This window comes from Rhinolophus sinicus, chromosome 14 (assembly GCF_057876585.1).
Source record: "Rhinolophus sinicus isolate RSI-liver-muscle chromosome 14, RSI-T2T, whole genome shotgun sequence".
Taxonomy (NCBI): domain Eukaryota; kingdom Metazoa; phylum Chordata; class Mammalia; order Chiroptera; family Rhinolophidae; genus Rhinolophus; species Rhinolophus sinicus.
The window spans coordinates 148,402,178-148,425,242 of record NC_142514.1 but is presented as its reverse complement, the minus strand read 5'-3'; the positions used below and the strand labels follow the sequence as shown (position 1 = coordinate 148,425,242).

Here is a 23,065-nt window from a genome sequence, read left to right as displayed (position 1 = left end):
GACTAGTTGACAGTTCTTGTCTTTCAACACCTGAAAACTGTGCCACTTCCCTCTGGCATCCACAGCTTTTGATGACAAATGTGCTCATGAAAATCAGAGTGCTTTTCTAAGAAAAGGTACCCTTTTCTCACTTGCCACTTTCAAGATATTTTCTTAGTCTAGTTTTCGTAAGTTTGGCTATAACTGGACTTGACGTAGAGTTCTTTTGGTTTATCCTGTTTGGAGTTTGGTCAGCTTCATGGATCTGTAGGTTTATGCCTTTTGCCAATTTGGGAAGTTTTCAGTCGCTATTTCTTCGATTATTAGTTCCAGCCCTGCCTTCTTTTTCCTCTCCTTCTAGGACTCCAAATGACACAAATGTTCGATCTTTTGTTATAGTCCTATATGGCCTTGAGGAACATTTTTTTCCCCCACTCTATTTTCTCTCTATTTGGATGGGGCAATTTCTATTGCCCTATCTTCAAGTTAGTTCACTGATTCTTTCCTCTGTCTTCTCCATTCTGCTGTTGAGCCTATCCATTGAGTTTTTTTATATTTTGTTTTTTGATTATTGTATTTTTCAGTTCTGAATTCCCATTTCATTTTTCTTTATATCTGCTATTTCTTCCCTCTGACTTTCTAGTTTTTTATGTTTCAAGTGGGTTTGAGATCTCACACTGAAATATTTATGTGATGTCTGCTTTAAAATATTTGTCAGATAATTCTAACTTGTTGTTTCAGTGTTTGTTTCTATTTATTGTCTCTTCTTTCATTCAAAATGAGATTTTCCTAGTTCTTAGAATGTAGAGTGATTTTTTAAATTGAAACCTGGACATTTAGGGTATTATGTTATGAGATTCTAGATCCTATTTAAATCTTCTAGTTTAGCTGGTTGGTTTGACACTGCTCCAGCTGAGGAAAAGGGCTCTGCCTCATTACTGCTGGACAGAAGTCCAGATTTCCCACTTAGTCTCTGTTGACACCTGAGGTAGAGAGGGCCTCCTCATTAGTGCTGGGCAAGGGTAGGGATTCTGGCTGCTCTGTAGGCCTCTGCTAATATTACCCTGGCGGTGAGGAGCAGGAGTGGCTCATTACTGCTCCCCCTGTGGCCTCCACTGACACCACAGGTGGGAGGGGGCTAGGCTCCTTACCACTGGGAGGTGATGAAAGCCCTGACTCTCCACTAGGCATTACTCCAGTGGGGAGAGAAAGAAGTACCTCCTTACTGTCAGGTGGGAGTGGAAGGCCAGGCTTCTCATGTGGTCTCTAATTACACGGAAACAGAGGAACAGGAGAATGGCAGTGGGGAGGTTCATTACCACCCAGCAGAGATGATACTCCTGGCTCCTTACTCAGCCTTCTCTGAAACCACCATGGTGGTGGTGGTGGTGGGGGCTGGAGCACCTAGTTATAACTTGGGAAGGGGGAAGTTTGGGATCCCCATTCAGTTTGGGCAGGCACAGGCTGGAGCAGCGGCCATCGTCCTTCCGCAGTGCTCGGCTAGGACAGAGCAGTTATTACATAAAAGTTTTCTGTCTCGCTAGGCTGTCCCTTTCCTGGTCTTTTGATTAGAGCGAGCAGGCTCTTTAATCCGTGCCTGTTACTGTTTCCAGGCTTCTTCCACTCCAAGTTTGGGATATATTAGGCAAAGAGAAAACCTGAGGAACTCACCCCACGTCATTCCTTGAATCCTGAGGTCCCTAGTCTTTATGCCTTTCAGAATCTTCTTTCTCATGTTTATTTTATACTTAATGTTCAAGATTTTCAGTTTTAGCGGGAGGAATAGGACAATGTACATCTACTCCATCTTCCTGAAAGCAGAAGTCCCACTTTTTAAACTGCTTCCACTATGTTCAACCACACAAATTCCTGGAATTTATGTGGAAGAGATTTTTCTTTATGTGATGCTTAAAAATTTGGGCAAGTTTGGACCACTCCGTCATCCAAATGAGTTATATGGCTAAGCCAGCCACAGAAGAATGTCCAAATCACCTGCTAAATTAGGGAAGGACTTATGATATTAACTTACGTACACTAAACATTTGAAATTCTTTTGATTTCATAAATACTTACGAATTTAACAATTTTCCATTCAAAATTTTTAATAAATTCATTAAACTACGTTTACTTAGGGAAGAAAAGTCTTTTACATAATCTGATCTTTCCAAAGACACTATATGGAACTATACAGCTAAACCCAATTTCAGACTTCTGAACACATTTTGTCCTAATAAAGAGATATTTAAATGTACTTACCCAATAATAGAATAAAAGTATCCTAATAGAAAATGGCCTAGAACAGTACCTGCCACAGAGTAGGCAACTCAATAAATATGTTAAATGACAAGATCCCCATAAAAACATAGTGTCTAAAATTTTACTGTTAAATAGAAAAGCCCTTCCCTAATGTCAAACATGTGAGACTCTAACGCTGTTTAGTTTATGAAATATGCTTAATTAACAAAAAATTATGTTTCTAATTTTTATGTATCATTAGAATGTATTTAGGACTAGCTCCTTACAATAATACATCCTCAAATGTGCTTGGTAATAAGCAGATTCAAGGTTTCTTTGATTATGAAATTCAGAAAGACTGGTTTTATATAGACAGCTCTAATCAGTAAAAATAAAAGATTCCAATTACCTAATAAATCATTAAGAACAAAATTTTTAAAAAGACTAGTACAAGTAATTTTTCAGCGGATATTAATTTTTTAGGATTAATAACAAAATATATTTAAAAAGGAAATTAAAACATATTTCAGTATTCTCACTCCCCCTCAACATCCCAAGGACATAAATGTCAATGTAACAAATTAGAAATATTCCTTAAATCACCTTACTCTAATGCAGTGCTTTCCAAAATATGTTCCTCAGAATCCAAGTGTCCCTTGAAATATTAACAGATGTCCCACAGAGAAAGACAATGCTAGGTTAAACATGGTTAAATAAATTTCTCTACTACAGGAATCCTTAGGGCGTTTAAAATAAAATACACACTGTGAACTTCCCAAAGAGGATTACAGTTACACAGTTTGCCACATTTATTTAATCAAAAAAGCGTTCCCCTGAACATCGATTAAATCCCATTGGAGACTAGTGTTGCAGAGAACTCAATCTGAGAAAGAGAGAGAATGGCAGGAGAGCCCTTAAATACTGATTCCCTACTTGGCCATGTAAAATTAAGACCAGAAATTCAATAAATATAGTTATAAATAAAAAATAATTCAATAAGGAAAGTATTATGATGAAAAGCTTCTTTAAAAAATTGTAGGCAATTACTAGCACTCATTTAAAAAAGTCCTCTATTAATCATGCTGAAAACAATCATAAAAATTGATTATAGATGTCATAAGAATAAATTAGCTAAGTGCTAATTCTATTCATATCTTAATCATAAATGTTATTCTCAAGTACTTTATTTGAACATGGAGATAAAACTCCAGAAATTGAATGTTTCAGATGGTTTAAAAAAACACTTCAATTTTCAACAGAACCTCACTTAATTGTCTGAAATTAAACAGAGGTATTAACCTCACTGTATACACATATCTGTAATACTGTGGTTCACTGAACAGAACATACGATAAACAAAACATATAACCATCAATGTTGTATGTGTATGTATGTATATGTGTGTATATATGTGTATGTATTCATGTGTGCTTGTATTTATGTGTATATATAGCCAGTAAGATAAAAATACAGAATCCAAAATTAAAAGTAGGAAAACAAACTTAAAAAGAGTTCAATTCAAATTAAGGCCAGATATTAGATAGCCTGAATGAGATTTTATAATACTCTTTTAACTAGATTTTTACAATCCACATTAATACCAAATTCTTTTGAAAACACATGAAATACACAAAGTTAACAAAATACACAATGGCAAGCAGTGATATAAAACTAATTTTAGATGCTGTGTGGTAATTTCTGTGGAGTAAGTAGGATGTGTGGGTTACATAGGTTTTGAATTCAGAAAATAATGGGAAATCACTTACCTCTAACTAAAGTTCTCTGAAGGTAGTATCCTCCTTAGAACCCCTATCTTGGGTAGTTTCACCTGCTGTTATTTCCCTCAAGAGATTCCAGCAAAGTCTAGGAAGTTTTAAATTGCCTTCTTCAAGCCCTATTAGCGCATGTGTGTCATGAATCTGCTCACATACTGCCTCATAGCTGTAATGCCCAATTCCCACTGAATCACCACCACCACCACCACCACCACCATCCTTGCATCCATGGAGGATTACTATCTTTGGAGAATTTCATTTACAGATATGACTTTACTTCTCCAAAAGTATCCTCCAAATCGCTTCGTTGCTGTGTCTCTAACGTACTTAAGAGAGTGGTGGCAATTCAGCAGGTAAATAAATAATGACAAATATTTAAGTAAGCAATTATATTTGCTGAATACTCAAATAAAACATTGCAACACAATACAAATAAAACTAGCTTCCTCAACATTCAATTAATACATAAAAAACTGAACTGAATGTATACATGTAAAGTCCTTCATAAAAGATACTTTCATAAACAAAATAGTCTATATCATTTGGGACAACCAAAAATTTCCCTAGTATATTTTGCTAAAGAAATGCCAATATTTAAAAAAATAAGTTAGAAATAAGTCATTGAAAGACAAGTATTAACCAATTTTCAATGGTTTTTCAGTATTTTACTTCTACTTAAACTGCCAAAATAAAGTAAAAACAAAACAAAGAAAAACAAAAATAGCCACTCAAACCATGGCCAATCTCACATACAAAGAATGGCAGTGTACAGAGTGTACTATTAACATTTAACAAAAACTTTCAAATCTATTCAGTAAGTAGACTGAAAATAGTGGAGGAAGGGATTCTTGATCTTCTACTATCCAGAAAAGATCTTTTTACTTTGATTCCATAACTTCCTGCTGATTATTTTCTGATAGTCATATAAAAGTAGGAGAAAAAAAGCAAAGGGAATCAATTGTCCTAGAGACCAGAAGAACAAACCATACTCGCAGCACTACTTTAGAGGACAAAGTACCAACTGGCTTTAAAAACACTGATTTTAGCTACAAGCCACCATCAGCTTGTTAACAGTCTAAATAGACCCAAAACAACACCATGATGAAATTACACTTTTTAGATGTCTTACTTAGCTCTGAAAGTTTCCCCTGGCTCATAATGGGTTCAAAATAAATGTTTCTGAACACTTTCATTTTAAATATCAACTTAATTCCTTCCATGACTCTCCTCTTGTACAAGTAAACACACATACATAAGAATAAAAGGCAATAAAATTACCAAAAGTAATTAAGAAATGGATTTAACAGGAAGAATGAGAAAATCTTAGATAACCTCCCACTTAGATATTCAATCTATAAATAAACTAAATATATTTAGTTCTGATTCTTCAAATTATCAGCTTATATAATGTATGGTTTTAAATTTTTGAATAGGGACGCTCCTTTAAAAATGTGGACTCTGTTTATCATAAAATCAAAGGTTATTTTTCCAACTTTAGAAGTGTATGGAACAAAACAATGTCCCTAAAACAAAACATACTTTCCAATGCAAAAAAAAAAGTCACAAAAATAGCATTTATAGATCCAACTGTTTATAAGTTAAAACAAATAAATAAAGTGAAATAATCTAGTCACCTTCAGAAAGAATAAAATACTGAGCCATGAGGCAGTACATATGCATTCACTTTCCCTCTTATACATGCACTATTAGGACTCACTGAAGGGTCAAAATCTTCTAGATTTTGCTGTCTAAATGCAGGAATGACTAACAACCCAAGAAGGTGTATCTAGGATGATACTTACCTTACGATAGATTATACCACTGTGCTATTATGTATTCTGTGTAGGGATACACAAGCAGTCAGCGGAAAGGTACACACCACACTAGCAAATGCTTGGCTGGACCCATAAGGTCGGATGACCAATGGAATATCAAGATACGTGTCGATTCTCCAGCCCTCATATCCACATTCCAGACATCTCACGTAGTCCTTCAGCTTGCCTTGATATAGTTCATTTATAAGATCAGCCTAAAAATAAGTACATTTATATTTTAAAAAGTGTTCCTTAAAAATAATTTTTTAAATATGTGAAAACACAATAATTCATTCTTTTAAAAATGAATTTCAAAAGGATATTCATTCTTATTATGGAAATTTTAGAAAGCTTTAAGATTTGTCTAAAATTATACTGAAAAACAATCAAGTCTTGATAAAAATCAAATAGAAAGCAATAAAATTAGATGAACAATAATTTAAAAATCAATGTCCAAAAACTAACTCTTTCAATTTTCATATATTAAAAACCCCTCTATTAAAATATGTTCTGTTGAAATCAGTTACCAATTTATTATACTATTAAGCCTCGTATCTTTTCATTAGGGTGAGAATACATCCTAATCCATCATTTTAGGCATGTTAATAATTACACAGTTAAATAACTGGCTGTTTTCATGGCGTTACTTATGCATATCATCACTCTTACAATAATATATTCTGATTTCTAAAATCCTATCTTCTAGTTCGAGGTGCAAATAAAAGTTAACTTTCTGTAACCTGCATAAAACAATTTAAAGAAGCTTTCAGTATAACTTTTTTTAAATGTGTAGAAATTTAAAAATATATATTAAACTCTATCTCCCTCAAAATATCTTCATCTAAAAGAACAGATCTCTCATCTACTCCCCACACTGAGCCAACTGGGGCTGTTCTGGTCCAAAGAAGGGACATAACTCCCTAAGTAAGCACCCTCCATGTGAATGTCTTGCCTCAAGAGTCTTGTACCCAAACCTTGGAACTCAGTAGGAATGCCCCAGTTGACCTTAGTGAAGTGTTGACCCACAGACAGATGTAAAAAGAGGAAGGGTACCTTCAGACCTATGAGGAAGAAACAGCCCCCTAATACCATCTACATAAAGTGTCTAAAATACAATCCCATAGGACCATGAGACAAACCAGATCACTAAATAAACGTACAATTTTTTTTCAATATCTCTTAAGAATAGATAAGAAGAAAGTTTACCTCTTTCATAAATTTACATCTCTTCAAATGTCTAGGATTTATAAACCTTCAAACTAGGATCTACCATCATTTTTACTCCAATACTATTTATTTAATAAAGCCTTCTTCATTCACCTGTCCCAATCATAGTTGGTTTTGTCTTCTGCATGTGGGAGGGCATTTCTAAGTGGTTCAATCCAATGTTTTTGAAACAGTGTTGATAGTAACCCACAAAAATAAAATAATTTTCATTGAAACCAAGTAATCTAACTAACAAAAGTTGCACAATTCAATTCTTACCCTTACTTTTGTGATGCTCTCTTATACTTTTCTATTCTATTCCATTTTTTAAAAAGTGATGGTGTAGATTCACTAAACTGATTTCATAATCCACAAATGGATCACAATCTACCGTTTGAAAAACTCTGGTCCAAGCCATCATAATCGTTCCAATCAGACCGTAGACTCTCCAGGCTATCTTCCAGATTCTTCCCCTTTTTTATCCCTATGATCCTCAATCACTATACCTAATACAAATTCTCTGTACTGAGTCCTGAGCCTCATTCAGTTCAGCCCTATTCGTAATCCCAATGATATATCTAATGTTCTCCCATCTTCAAACCTGTTTCTCCTTCTGCTGGATAAGAAGAATAAGGTCAGATTAACAAGGATCCTGACTGTCAAAAGCATATGGCCAAAATGAAGATGCAATGCTTGATGAATATACTTTATAATGTATTACAGATTATAAAACAGATACTTAGTAAATACCTGAAAATACTGTTCAAAAATCATCTCTCCCAAACATGCACGCACACGCATGCACCTACACACGCATATATGAATGTGTTTGTAGTTTTCAATATGAATTATATAGTTCTTAGCTAAAAAGAGACCATCTAGATAATAGAGCCCAACTTCCTTATTTTAAAGATGAGAAAACTGAGGTCTACGGTGTTTTAATGAGGATTTTTATGACTCAGTAAATGGTCAAGTGAGAACCTAGTACTTTCGATTCCCCATTTAGTACTTAACAACTGACCTATGACCAAGTTAAAACATTACAATAGAATAAAAGCCACTTTAAGGTAATAAATGATGTATTAGAAAACACTCCTCTCAACTTGAGAGGGATGAATTACCTGTTCTGTTTGTTTCCATTTCTGTTCCAAAGCATCAAACATGACTCTGCACAGTTCTTGTACATCGTGCTGCTGCCAAGCTATTTTAAGATAAAATTTAATTAAAAATAGCAGTAAATTTAGTGCAGTAAAATGTTAATTTGTTGTTTAAAAGCAAATTTGTCAGAAGCATGGAAAAGTCTACAGAAATAATGATAAATTTAAAAAGAACACAAAACATACACTACAGTTATGAAAAGGCAATCACAAGGAAAAAAATCAAGACATTTCAGTATTTTATAAATAACATGCTTTATGGTGCTATAGTATCTATTGTATAGTATGTATTGTATAGCATAGTATTGTTATTTTTTCACTGTAGAGTTAAGAAAATCTAAAACAACAAATTGAAAATTTTAGTTTAACTATATACAGAGTATTACCAAATGTATTTTATAAGCAATTTTAATTGATCAAAAATTTACCCCTCAGAGCTTAAATTTTAAAAGTAAGTTATTTTTAAATCCCAGCAAAAAGCAATAAAAATGTTTAATGTAAAGTTAATTAAGTAAATTTGTGTTATTTGCTTATAATATAATCTCCTAGAATTCCTTTGAATATTAGAAATACTTATCATTACAAGAGAATTAGTACCCTCACTACTATCCCATCCAAAGCTCCTTGTAACATCTGTGGTTTCAATTGCTCTTTTTTTGCTGGTCTGTAACAAAACAAAAAGCCTTTGTAGTTGGTATGGAATACTTGTCACTGGATCTTCTTCAGATTCTTCAAATTCCCACCTATTGAAATGAAATTATTGAAAATTACTTATTAACATCATAATAATGTAAGCTCCTATGCGGCAGGGGTTATACAGTTTGGATATTAACTGAACCTATTAATGTCTAATGAAACATTAGTTTTTCTCCAATTCATAATTCAGAAGAATTTAGACTTTAACAAGAAAAGGCATAAGAAAACAACATGAACGAAACACAAAGCACATTTAAAAGTAATCGTCAAACTTGAATCTGATCAAGACTTTTGTCCTAATTATTGATTCACAAAAAATAGAGGGAATAGAACAATATTAAATGACACAGTGGCATTCACTAATCAAAATCCAAATTGTTGAAACTACAGCACAAATAACATCAGTTTTCAATCTATATATATATTTTCAAGGACTAAATTACAAGGGAGAAAAAAGATGGAAGGGGATTAAAAACAATTTAAATAGATTGTCTTTATCAATCAATTTCAATGCATGGATCTTGTCTGGATCCTGGTTTGAAGATTGTTTAAAAATTTATAAGGTAATCAGGTAAATCTTAGCACTGACCTGAGATAAAATTTACAGCTAATATAATAGGGGTGTACTTCCAAAAAAATCAGAGTAAAGGATTATCAGTAAAAAAGACTGATCATGAGTTGACAATATTCAAAGCTGGACGATGGGTACATAGAAATGTATTCTACTATTTCACAATATGTTTTAAATTGTGCATAATCAAATGTTTTAAAATGAGAATATAAGTAAATAAAATAATCTAGATAAAATTTTTAACCTCACAAACTTATGATAAACATTAGTCTAGTCCTAACTACAGGGTCTGTCTCAATAACAAGCAAATTCTTAACCAAAGAACTTCAAATCTCATGGAAAAAATAAGATCAGGGGACTAAAGTTTGTAATGTACTTACAAAAGTCCTTAAAATAATTTATATACAATAAAATAAAATGCCAAAGACAAAAATATTAAATAAGGATAATATTAATGATTCTCACTTTCTTAAGTTGGCAATAAGATTATTACTTTCCACTTCCTCACTAGAACCTGTTTAGTTTCAAAAAGAGGCTGGAACATTAATTTTCCTCTACTGCAATTTACAAATCTACTAAACGTCTTTCATTTTTTTCTTTTAGCATGGCCTTGTTAAAGTGTTCAATCCTTTTCTTATTTTAGGGCTTAGAAGTTGCAGCTCTGTGATCCTGTCCCTTTTTTTACACACCGAAGCTCCCTTCTGCCTTGCAGATGTCAGTGGAATACATTTCACTTTTTTCTTCTCAAAGCTTCCCTGCAAACACTTCTACTCATTACCTAACATCTGCTTTAACCTTCTACCCTTCTATATTCAATCTCTAGCCCTCTTTTATTCTTACTTTTCTCAACAGAAGGGATTTTAAATTGACATTATGGGATTTAAATTTCTCCCAGTAGCTGTAAAGACACAGTGAAGTCAAAAACACAGAATGCTTAAATTTCGTGCCAGGGAAATTCACTGGTGGGAGGAATTACTGTAATAACTGAATTCTCACCTGCCTTTTAGTTCTAGTGCAAATACTTTAAAAGGTTTTAAATCAGGCTGATACTTGTTGTTACTCCAGTCACCTAAATTAGAAACTTTGGTGCCATATTTGATTCTTCCCTTTCCTTTACTCCTAAATAAAATTTGTCACTAAGCTGTATCAGTTTTCAATCTGAAATATAATAACCACTGCCATCATCTCCATTCTGACGCTCAATTATCCATGCCTGGTTTAATAAGATTCCTCCAAGGTTCCCTATCTTTCAAATCAAATCTGCACGCTGCATTATATAAACTTTCCTAAAACAACACATCACTTACATGCCTCCACATCTTAAAGTGGTAGAATCCCTGTTGGCTATCAAGTAACAAGTGGAGAAAATATACAAATAGAACCCTATCCTTTCATGCTAGTGCTTACCCTGCCTGTAGTCCAGTGAGGCTCAGGCTTTTTAACAAACCATCCCTTCCTTAGCTCTACACTATGAAACATTAGACTCTCAGGCTTTGCTTCCTGACCTGTAATAAATGTCCCTCTTCTCACAATCCCCAAGGCATCTGGCCTTCCTCTTAACGGTATGTCTCACCTCCCCTCCTCACTCACTGGGCTCTAGTCACAGTGGATTTCTTTTTCATCAGAGGCCTTTGCACTTGCAGTTCTGTCTGCCTAGAATGCTCTTCCACCAGATCTTCACAGGACTGGTTCCTGTGAAGTCTATTCACTTGGTAGTTCCTCAGAGAAGCCCTCTTGGACTAACTACTCCAACTCCTGACAGTTACTCTTTCCACATTGCCCTGCTTTGCATTTTTCATTGCATATACCGTGTTTCCCCCAAAATAAGACCTAGCCGGGCAATCAGTTCTAATGCGTCTTTTGGAGCAAAAATATAATATATTTTACTATAAGACCGGGTCTTAATATAATATAATATAATATAATATAATATAATATAATATAATATAATATAATATAAAATAATATAACATAATATAATAAATGTAATATAATAATATAATATAATATAATATAATATAATATAATATAATATAATATAATATAATATAATATAATATAATATATATAAAATACCTGGTCTTATATTAATTTTTGCTCCAAAAGATGCACGAGAGCTGATTGTCCGGCTAGATCTTATTTTTGGGGAAACAGGGTATGACTGTGTGAAATGAACTCATTTACGTAAGCTGACCTATGGAAGGCCCAAGGGAGGGACTTTGTCTTATTCACTACTGTAATCTCTGTGCCTAACAGAGTGCTTCGCATACAGTAAATATCCGATATGTTTGCTGAATGAGTAGTCCTGCCTATGCTTAGTCTCCTCCACAGTGTCGTAAATTTACAAACCACTTTCAGGGATCAGAACTCACAGTTAATCAAGCTCCTGGGACCTCAGCTTCTCTGTACTACTCGCCAAAACAGGCATATCACCCTAGACTATACAGTTTGTTCCAGCTTTGAGGGCAGGCTCTAGACTCCATCTATTAACCTCAACTTCTAGTACTCTGACAAAAACTCCAGTTTTCCTGATTTCCTAGAGGCCCCTGGGACATATTACACTTATTGGCATCAGCTACAATACAGGCAGAATAAGGAAATGGATTATGGTATCTACTGGGTGTGCTACTTCTAGCATCGCGGCCTCTAGCAAAGTACTTAACCTCTCTGTGCCTTCAGTTACCTCCTTTGTAAAATGTGGATAATAACATCGCCGCATTCATACAGTTGCCATAAAAGTTAAATGAGTCTGTATGTAAAGTGCTCAGTACCGTATCTGATACAAACTAATAATAACACCCAGCATTCAGGTAGCACTGACTCTTACTCATTTTTGCTCGTGAAAGTCCTCCTACCTGCAATGCTCTTTCTTCTCAAACTGGCAAACCATACCTAGCTCTACAACCTCAAATTCTACTTTCTATGCTAAGCCCCTTCTTCAAATTTCATTAATCTCCTTTTTCTCTAAACAATCGCAGCATTTAGCTGTCCTTAAATGTTATTCAAACTATTGAGGGTACCAAAAAAATGTATACACATGACTTGTATTCATCTTTTGTTATCGGTATATATTGAGTAGTACAATTTTAATACCATTTTTTCCTTTCTTAAAGTGTGTATGCATTTTTTTGGCACCCTCTGTATTTCATACATATACATGTTGCTATTGTGAAGAGGTCTGTAACTAACCCAATAACAAAGACGTTTTTCTAACTCCATCCCTATCCACCAAGTGCCTAGCATAGAGCATAGAACTCTATTGGGTAACAAATACTTGCCAAATGAAAAACGTGTCAACTTTTATAAGTAAATTCAGATAATGAGCTTGCATATGAATGGAACGGTAATATAATGTTTGAATAATACAGTCAATATTAAAAGTTCCAAAAATACTTTAAATACATATTTATAGTAATTTCAAGGATGTTACTCAAAAGTAACACAAAAAAGGAAAGAAATCAGTTTATTTGTACTTTAAAATGTCTTAAAAAATAAAAGTTATGTGTAACTTAAAGAAAACATACAAAACAAGGGTGAATTAAATGTATAATTGATACTCATAAAAATACCTGACTTTAGGGTTTATTTAAATATGGACTTCCTTCATAGAGCATGTATCTGATATATATAGTCTTTTAGAAACACACAAATATACAAAACACCAAACAGTTGCATTATATATTACTTAGAAACAAAGTTTGCAAATTTAAAAATAACTTTGTTTCTTAAATTGAGAAGTGGAGGGAAATGAGAAGTAGTTTACACATTTGAATTATCTCAAAAAGCAGGTATCATATTTCTTCATAAAGGAGTTAAAGCTATAAGAAACGGAAGTCTATATATAATAATTTATCCCAAATGTAAATCATATCAATTTTATCCTTTGCTGTCTATGCATTTCCGATTCTCTCTCCCCAAAAGTTTTTATATGCCAATCTCTCATAAAAATCCTTTTCTTATATAATACTATTTAAGAAGGTGTGTCTCATGAAGTGAGAAATGCCCCAAACTACACAAATAACTGTAAGAAGATAAATTAAATTTTATTAGTAAAAAACTATATTTTCATTCTTAAATCAGTTTTATTTTTAGAATTTTAAAAATACTTACTTATATAATGCATTCCTAAATTCAGGAGTCATAAATAGTGTTTGCAAAAGGCTATTCAAATAGCAAGTCATTGCTTGGTTTACTAATCCCACATATCCTTTAAAAAGAAAGCACAAATAAACATAAATCAGCATTTACATTACAAAATAACAAATAGGAACTTAATAAAAATTTAATACACAGTAAAAACTGAGAGGTTAAAGTTACTCAGTTGGAAATAATTTCAATTTTTTTCAACAGCACCTAAGAAAGATTCCTTTTCTGAACTGTGCATTATGTAAACCTTGCTTCTCAGAAAAAGTAGGTTATCTTGTTATATATGTCCAGATATACACGCGGATATTACACAGCATTTAATAAAATTTTAAGAGAAATGTTTAATTGACATAAAAATCTTTGTTCCCCAAATCTAAAAGTTGTGGATTAAAACGGAAAAATACAAACATATCCACTTTAACTATCACATACACCCAATGTAGGAAGACTGAACTGAAGCAGTTATCTCTGTCATGAGGCCCTATAAACCAATTTCAATGAAGAATTAATAACATCTGAGATAAATGAAAACTCAGAATGACTTCCTCTATTTTAACAAGCTATAAAGTATGCGATTCTATAGGTCAGCATGCTATGCGAAAAGTGGCTATAAAGTATGAAGTCAGAGATGGAAGTAGGGAAGAACAGAGAGAGGGAGGGCAAAGAGGGAAAGAAGAAACTTACATGAACTTCAAATTTAAGTAAATGATTAAAAGTACTTTGCTATATATATCTAATGGATATGGCTACCATTGCTGAGAACATTTTTGGAACTTCTCTTTTGAAGTAGACTTCAGGCCGTTTCACATACACATACACAAAAAAAGTCTCATCCTTTTAGTTATACCCTCATTATTTGAGCAAAACCTTGATTAACGAACGTATATACTCCTACTTAATATCGAATTACTTGGTTGTCTCAAAAAACACTTAAATCTTTTATCAAAAGATGCTGAAGGTGTTCACTGAAGAGCATCAAAATACTTTTTCGATTTCCCAACAATTATAAAAAATGTCTTCAGAAATGGTGGGCTCCATGGATAACTATATTGCTAAAGAAGGTGATCAAAGGACCAAAATACGGATAGGCATGATGAATCTTAGTTGTAAAATGGAGGAACAGATTCCACACTATCTGCACCTGTACGATTCTAAGAGACCAAGTGGCTAATCACTTTTCACAATGGACTAAGATTTAAGCTTTGACTTCTAATGGCTTTCATCTTTATTTTAAGAACACTGTGTTTATGTATTTTACTCTACATTGTTTTATAATTATAAACTGCTTCAATTTCTAACCACCCCCGATCTGCACTGTTTTCATAGCACCCTGTCCTTAATCCATATCAGAGACTACCTCATTGCTCTGTAATTACCAATTTACTTATAAATCTTCCCCATCAGACTGTGAGGGCAGGGTGTCAATCAGATTTCTCTAGCCTACTACTTAGTACAGCAGCAAGTACACATGAAGGGGAAGTGCATAAGATTGGCAAGGAACTCAAACTTGTATGATATCTGGCCTGATTATTAATGAAAAGCATTATTTAATTCTTATTTCATATAAGCAGACTCTTCTCCACAAACAACAGCGATCTGGCCAGGAGAATAGATTGTTCTACACCTTCTCAGCTGAGGCTGCCTGGAATTTCCCAATCCTATATAAATGAATAAACCTTTGCAAAAATAAAGCGATTTCACTAGCTCAATAAATTGAAAAAAATAAAAACTCTAGCTTTAATCATGTTTGGAAAAAAGTTAACAGGAACTTTTTAATTACATGATTAATTTCAAACATATGATTAGATTAAACTAAAAGATAACGCAGTAGATCTAATAAAATAACCCTAACCATCTGCTTCAAAATGAAAGCAACCTTCATAGTCTATTCTAATCCAAAAAGATATAACAGAGACATTCCTTTTCAAAGAAGTCAACATCAAAATTTTAGGATTAATTCAAAATAGAAAATTACCAAAAAGAAAAGTCTTCCTTCAAAATACAATAATCAATATTTTTTCTTTATTATTAAATAGTGACAGTAACAATACAATAAAAACAATGGGTTGAGGAAAAGGGAAACCACATTAGTGTTATAACTCAGTTTTCTAATCCATAAAATGAGGGGATTAGGCTTGAGATCACTAATATTACTCTGGGTATAATGCCCTATACTTCATGAAAATACAACAACAACAAATCTTACCAGTTTCTGATTTACTCAAAATAGATGAATAGGAGTAGGTCTGGCTGACATAATCACTGGTGGAGCCCACGGAACCTTCTCTTGGAAGTGGACCGATAAATCTGTCATGGACACTGTCATCCCCAACGCTGGAATCCTCCTAAAATGCAGCATAACCAATATTTACTGAATGGCAAACGTTGCTGAAACAATGAAAAAAGATATACTAATTGCTGAGGCAATGGGAAAAAGATGAGGCATTGCTGTTACTGTTACTACCAAGACATTTAAAGGAGTGTACACCCTCTCTCACCATTCCCTATAGGAAGGTTTGAAAGATGCCTGATATAAAACATTTTAGAAAGGTGCTCATGTCTCCTTCCAAAGTCCTTATATTCTCCTTCTTCCTTAATTCTCTTTCAAATATTGTTTACACAAGAAAAGGAGATTTTTGGTACTAATAAATCAAAAGTACCATTGTGAACTCCTTGATGACATAGTCTATCATTACTCAGCTTTATATCATCCTTGCCAAGTAGGCCTGGCAGGCAGAGGATATTCAGTAAGTGTTGGATTAAACAGATAGTTTCCTATTGTTTCCAATAAGAAACCTATTAATGAGAAAAATGTGGGAAAGGATTAAGGGATAGAAAATCAGCACAAACAATTAAGACAGAGCTGAAGAGTAATTACTCTGCATTTTAAAACATGAATTCCCAAATTGTGAATTTAGAGGTTCCTAAATTAATAGCTAATTTCAATGTCAGACTAATTAAAATCTTCACATGTCATAAAAATAAATGAGATTAAGGAACGTCAGAGAGCATATTCTGATATTGTCTGATATTGCAGTATGAATGCCCTGTGCTTAATTATTACCTACTATCCAAAGAGGCATTCTAATTAATTCACAATAGACTTCTAAATGAAAAGCATCAAAACAACTTTTCCTAAGGTAAGTTTCACTGAAGAGTAGGGCTCTGAAAAAGCCCATGAATCTTCTGAGCCTTCTTTTCCTCAGCTCATAAAAATAGCAAGGTCAAATCAGGCCAGGTTTTCTCAGTCTTTTTTAAGGAATGCCCAAATTGGGAGTTACTGAATTAGATGATCTCTAAGGCCACTTGATCAGACAGGAAAGCCTATGGAAATACGAAATTTGTATAAACACTAAAAAAATAGAAATAGATCATATAACTAACAAACTAGTCATTCCCAAAAAGAGGGGAAGGGGAAAGAGGAGCGAAAATGGCAGAGTAGAGAATTCTGGGGGTCTGTCCCTCCCCCAAAATACAAAAAAACAAAACAAAACAAAACTTTGGTCAAACTGCCAAAGACTTACAGCAACCAAGCTAATACTTATCCAAAGGAAAGGCCACTGAAACACAGTAGGAGATGTTTTTGACAATTTAACTTACCCTAGACCCATCCCATCCCTGTTGTGGTGGTTTTAAAGATGGCAACCCGTGTTCCCAGCATGGCAACAGACCATATACACAAACAGTGTAACCAGGTAAACATATACACTTGTAACAAATCAATATAAAATAGAAAAATAATTTACCATACATAAATTACAAAACACATCTCTCCTCCTTCCTTTAGTAGTTGACAGTGCACAAAAATTATGAATACAGAGATTTCTAAATAGCTTACCAGCAGTATTTGAGGCTGTTCACCATCTTTATCTGTCAAATGCAGAAAGTTCTTCTTCCCTGGCTCAAAATTAGCATCAAGAAGAGACTTGTCACTGGTATGATCCAGTGGAGCCTATGGGCATAAAAATATCTCAAGTTATGAAAAACATTAATTGTAATAATAAAATAAAACGTGTATATGCAAATGGATACCTATCTACAATAATTGGGCTCAAACGGTATTTTTTTTTTTAAACAAAGATTCTGGTAAATTCTGTTAATCTAGACTTGGAATTAACTCATCCACTCATGTAATGAGATGGCTAAGCCCAGTGACGGTGCATATACTGACAGGTATCCCAGATGTTCCCATTCCCCAACATCTAAAAAACTGAAAAGAGAAAAGGTTAAGAATGTTAAATACCACACAAAAAAGGAATTATAAACATTTATGTTTCTGTGTTCTCTAAAATGTATACAATATAATATTTAATGGACTTCCAGGAAAATTAAAGATAATTTTATATAACTAAAAATTAAAAACATGTTTTTATATATGAATATATTGAGAATTCCCAGATAAGAAACACTAAACAACCCAACCAAAATAATTATGTAATGTAACAAAATGGGCACTTTTAGGAAGACACCTTAAGGAAAAGCCTGTCCTACTAAATGATACCTATTTTAAGTCCACTGCCAGGATCCAAAAGAGCCCAGGATGATGAAAGTAATCACTCCTTGGAAAATCAAACACCTAAGATATTTAGTCTTTACCTAACTCTTCTATCTGTTAGGGCAGTTTGAACTCCAGCTGTCATTTTGATACACTCACTCTAGTTGTGAACGAAAGACGGAGCTCTGTGTGCTCTAAACCCTACTCACCCATACTCCAGCCCATTGCTGAAAAAAATGCAGGATGGGATGAAAACCTTATTCTTTTCTTCTAAAATGTTTTTGTTACATTGAGCGATATTTTTAATGTTTTAAAGATGAGGAATGGCTCTTTAGAAGTATTTATTTTATAGAAATACCCTTATTTTTTAGGAAATTAACATTCTATAAAAGTATAGGTATTAAGGACAAAAAATTAACTTAAGTGATTTTGCCACTTGCTATTTGTGTGACTTCGGGCAAGTTGAAGTTATTGACTCCCCATGAGTCAGTTTCCTCATCTATAATATGAGCTATAACTTGTGGCTGTAATAGCATCTATCTTACAGAGGAGTTATACGGATTAAATAAGGTATTTGTATAGAGCTTAGTATCATAAGAATACAAGGCACCTAGTAAGTGTTAAGTAAATAAAATAACAAACTATATATCTGTTTCTAATCTTTGGCTCATAACTAGAAATCCATGAGAAAAACAGGACATAGAAAACCTGGGTCTAAGAGAAGCCACATGGAAAGAGGAACAGTATCTTTGGGTCCCTTGCGTTCTCTGGCAGGACATGAAAGATTAGATGCTATAGCTTGAATATACAGGGGTTCTACCTCAATAAATGTGCCTATATGTACAAGGTGGTTGGTAGCTAAACGGGCTAGGTTTTCAGAGAAGCATACGCGTAAATGCAGCACTGTGCGGTAAGCCGGTGAAAGAGGATACCTATAGAAATGTACAGTAGGCAAATAAAAATACAGAAATAGAGTACTTAAGAACAGTCATAGCTGAAGAAAGAGAAATGGGTAATCTTGACATACAGCTACTTGAAGCTACTATAGGTGTTAATTTAATAAACACTTTTTGAGTACCTAGAGAGAGTATCTATAGAGGATACAAAATTGATACTATGAGGTCTCAGCCATCATAATACTTGCATTCTACCAAATGGAAAGATACAAATGAGTAACAATTATACTAAAAGGAGACTATGGTAAGTAGCATAGCAGAGGAGAAAGTGCAATAGGAGGGCAAGGAGAAAAGAGATTACTTTTAAAGTTGCATCAGGAAACCTCAAGTAAGGCTTCTGAAAAGATAAATAAGACTTGGGTAGACATATATGACAGTAAGGAACTAGCCTTTAAAATGAAAAAGAGGCAACACTAGAAGTTATATATGGTGATATAACAGGGAGTATTCAAAGTTTCAGATTAAATACTGTTTCTCTTTTTATATCTTGTTGGACCACTAATTTCATTGATCAATTTCAGAGGGAAAAGTTGACTAACTTAAAACATTGGTTTTATACTTTAAAAAAACAGATATATTATGGAATAGAAAGCAAAATATGAATTTTAAAGGCAAATCAGGCAACATCAAACATCTTTGATTCGTCTACGGAGCCAATCAAAACTATGCTCTCCTAAATACCACAGGGACACATTCAATTTCATTTGCCATGAGAGGCACTTTCCTGGAAAACTTAAGAGCATCAATAGAGGTAACATAAACAAAAATATGGATATGCAAAAGAATGGAAATTTGTGTTCATAAAATACATTAGTCCAGTATGTGGGAGTTAAGATGACAAAGACTTAAAGGACCAATTGTAGCTTGTCTTGAATGCTAACCGAGGGAATCTGATAATTAATGGTGGGCAATGAGCAGTCATTGAAGGTTTCTGAACTGGAAGGTGACACAAGTGCTATGATTAAAGATGACTGAAGATAATTCTAATAGTAGTATGCAGGGTGAATTTGGACTGAGAGACAGGAAACAACAAAAAAACTATTTAGAATACTATTCTAATAGTGCAGATAGAGCCAACTCAACAGTCTCCTTTGCAACTCTCTCATGCAAAATTGATCAATGCCTCCTCTTTGCATTCATGGCAAATTTATAATATACTACTTAAAACATAGTAGTATAATTACTTGTTGCTACATCTTTCTCTACAACTGGACGGTAAGACCCTTGAAATAGAAGTCATGGGACCACCATACTCCCTGATCAAGAGCCTTCCACTCTATCTGGTAGATAATCTCTGTTAACAATGGGGTGTATATTCTCCCACTCCTGTCTCTTTCTATATACATTTTTTCCTACTTTTCCAAAAATTCGATCATAAAATACATATAATTTCAAATGTACTTTTCATTTAAAAACAAGATGAACATCATTCCATTCAGTAAATACTGGAAATCTTTCTGTAGTTGACACAGTATTATAATAGTCATCATACTTGAATAAAAAAACTGAAGAAGAAACCTGGTAAGCAAATATAGAATCCAGAACGAAGGCAAAGGGATAAAGAAGGATGCAATTATTGAGCTGCACATAGGATCTTAACATTACAGCTTTGCAAAGAGTTCTAGCACTTAACATACTCATTAATAAAAACAATAATAATGACTATAACATTGTTAGCAGCGTAGCAGAAGACACTGTAAGGTCTTACCGTATCAGCAGTATGGATTCCACTCCCCCACACCAAATCGAAGGTTCCGTTTATGTAGCCTACTTTGTTGGCCACGTCTTCAAAGAGCTTCCTGAGTGGAGTAGAAGCTGGTAAATTTAAAGTGATCCGTTCATTCACTGTCTTGGAATTAGTAGTATCTTGTATTATACATAAGACTCGAGGTTCTTCAGCAGCATTTTCTATCTGAAATTAAAAATACATATATTATTTATCTTTACTGGAAAATAACTATAATTAACCATATTTTCTATGATTAAATGTAAAAAGAATCCCACAAAATATTATTTTCTTTGTGTTAGTATTACTGTGTTGTTATTCTGAAAAACACTCCAGTGGATATGTCAAACATACAAAGCACCACATTTGTTTGTTTTGGAAAAACCGGAGCATACTTAAAAATCAACAGGCATTCTTGTGGAAACTTGCTTTCACCTTTTAAGGTTGTAAATCAATGGTCAACAAGCCATGAAGAAAGTCTATCTGAGCAATTTTCAGTTGAAAATGACAAAATCTGCTCCTTCAAAATGTGTCATTACCTTGCTAGCAGTCAAATCAAGCATGTCTGGGTCTCCAGAAGCAACAAAAAGGGAACTGTATAGAAATAGAGTGAAGACTAAGATTGTAAAATCCATAACTAAGGGACCTAGGAAAGTAGGCCTCCAGACCTATATGCTGCTATACACGGAGATCACTGTCCAAAAAGCCCATTATTGATGTATTGGGAGCTGACAAGCTCATCCAAACAGACCAGCCAGCAGAGGGGGAAGGAAAAACAAGGGAAACAAAACAAAACAAAACAAAACAAAAACTTCAATTACCAATGTACAAGGGATTCAGGGTCACAAAGTCTCCTTTTTCGTCTAGTGCATAACTTTGTAATTATCAAGACAAAAAAATTTTAAAGGACACTTTCTCAAAGAAGCTATGCTCTCCCTCAGCATGTTGAAGGACACTGCTTTTCTTTTACACTTTCCACAGGGGAAGTAAGAGGCTGCATCAGATCCTACCTAACGGAAGAAGCTCTTTCCCTCCTTGTCCTGTAATGCTCAGCTCTCATTGAATGGTACCATCAACCACCAATTGCTGAAACCAAAGAGCTGATCATCTTCCCTCTCTCCTTCTCCTTCACCTCACAATCACAAAATTCTATCATTTCTACCTTCTGAATTTCCCTTTTCTCTTATTCCTGCCCGCAGCAATCAAAATCTTACACCAAGATTATAGCAATCCTAAGAAGTTTAACTTCTTCCAATATTATTTTCCTTCAATCCAGAATAGTTATTTTAATATACAATTCTAATTACATAATTTCTTACTTTCCATCAAAGTCAAGTGCAGCAGTCATTTAACTGGGGTGCCCCTCACCATCCCATAATAGGCTTTTCGGAAATATGAACTAGTGCTGTATACAAAAATTTATTTCTTTTCCTCTTTTTTCCAGTATCAGCCTCAAACTTTCGTTCCTTCTATATTACCCATTTTTCATTAAGAATAATCATAATCATTTACTAGTACTGAAGACAGAGTAGCCACAAAGTTGGTCTGCTTGTTTGATGGGGTAAAAATACAATCATAGTTTGTTTCTGCTACATATAATTTTCGTTTTGCATGAGATTATTTAAATTAAGTTTAATTCAATTAGTTTAGAACAGAAATAAGCTGGTGTAAGAGAAGTATAATGTTTAAAACTATATTTCAGACAAATCAAAATACTTAATTACTAACAATAACCCATTTAAAAATGAAAATAATACATTTCTATAAAATAAACAATAACAAAAAAGAACATTACTAATCTACTTGTCAGAAAGGAAAAAAAAGCTTTACCTATACACTTAAGGTGTCATATTGAACATGTAATGAATTGTTTTACACATTTTAATCCCAAACTGAGAAATATGAAGTGGACCTTTATAAAAACTCTGATTTACAATAAAAGAGTGAGCAATCTGAATCTCAACTACAAAAGATTCACTTTTATAGTTTCAATAGTACACTTCAGAGGTAGGCTCAAGTTTTCCAGGTATAAAATACTATCGTGGCCAGATTTTTAAAGCTTCAGACAGGTTGGAACTGACCATCCAAGGAAGATGACCCTACCTAAGAATTCGGAAATCAGAAGTGCTGACACGGCAGTCTACCTAAGAATGGTGACGTGGCAACATCAGATGGCCAGACATTAACAGTTCCTAGTTCCTCCCCTAAATACCTGAGCACAAGATACAGGCACTCTAGCCTCCTCACCTTCCATCCAAAAATGTGGGGAAATTATCCCCAATTGAATCTCATCTGAACACTTACATATA

At 33.9% G+C, this 23,065-nt stretch overlaps 1 protein-coding gene across 2 annotated transcripts in view; it reads right to left on the bottom strand.

Moving 5' to 3' along the window:
• The window catches only part of USP47 (ubiquitin specific peptidase 47), a 101,183-nt gene that overhangs the window by 43,973 nt on the left and 34,145 nt on the right, over positions 1 to 23,065 (bottom strand). For both annotated transcript variants that reach the window (XM_019729265.3, XM_019729272.3), the window contains 7 exons: positions 20,739 to 20,942; positions 17,418 to 17,531; positions 15,786 to 15,924; positions 13,544 to 13,640; positions 8,764 to 8,909; positions 8,131 to 8,210; positions 5,869 to 6,018 (listed from right to left, as the gene is read on the bottom strand). In XM_019729265.3, the coding sequence (XP_019584824.1) occupies positions 5,869 to 6,018; positions 8,131 to 8,210; positions 8,764 to 8,909; positions 13,544 to 13,640; positions 15,786 to 15,924; positions 17,418 to 17,531; positions 20,739 to 20,942 (930 nt within the window). The remainder of the gene's footprint in view (positions 1 to 5,868; positions 6,019 to 8,130; positions 8,211 to 8,763; positions 8,910 to 13,543; positions 13,641 to 15,785; positions 15,925 to 17,417; positions 17,532 to 20,738; positions 20,943 to 23,065) is intronic.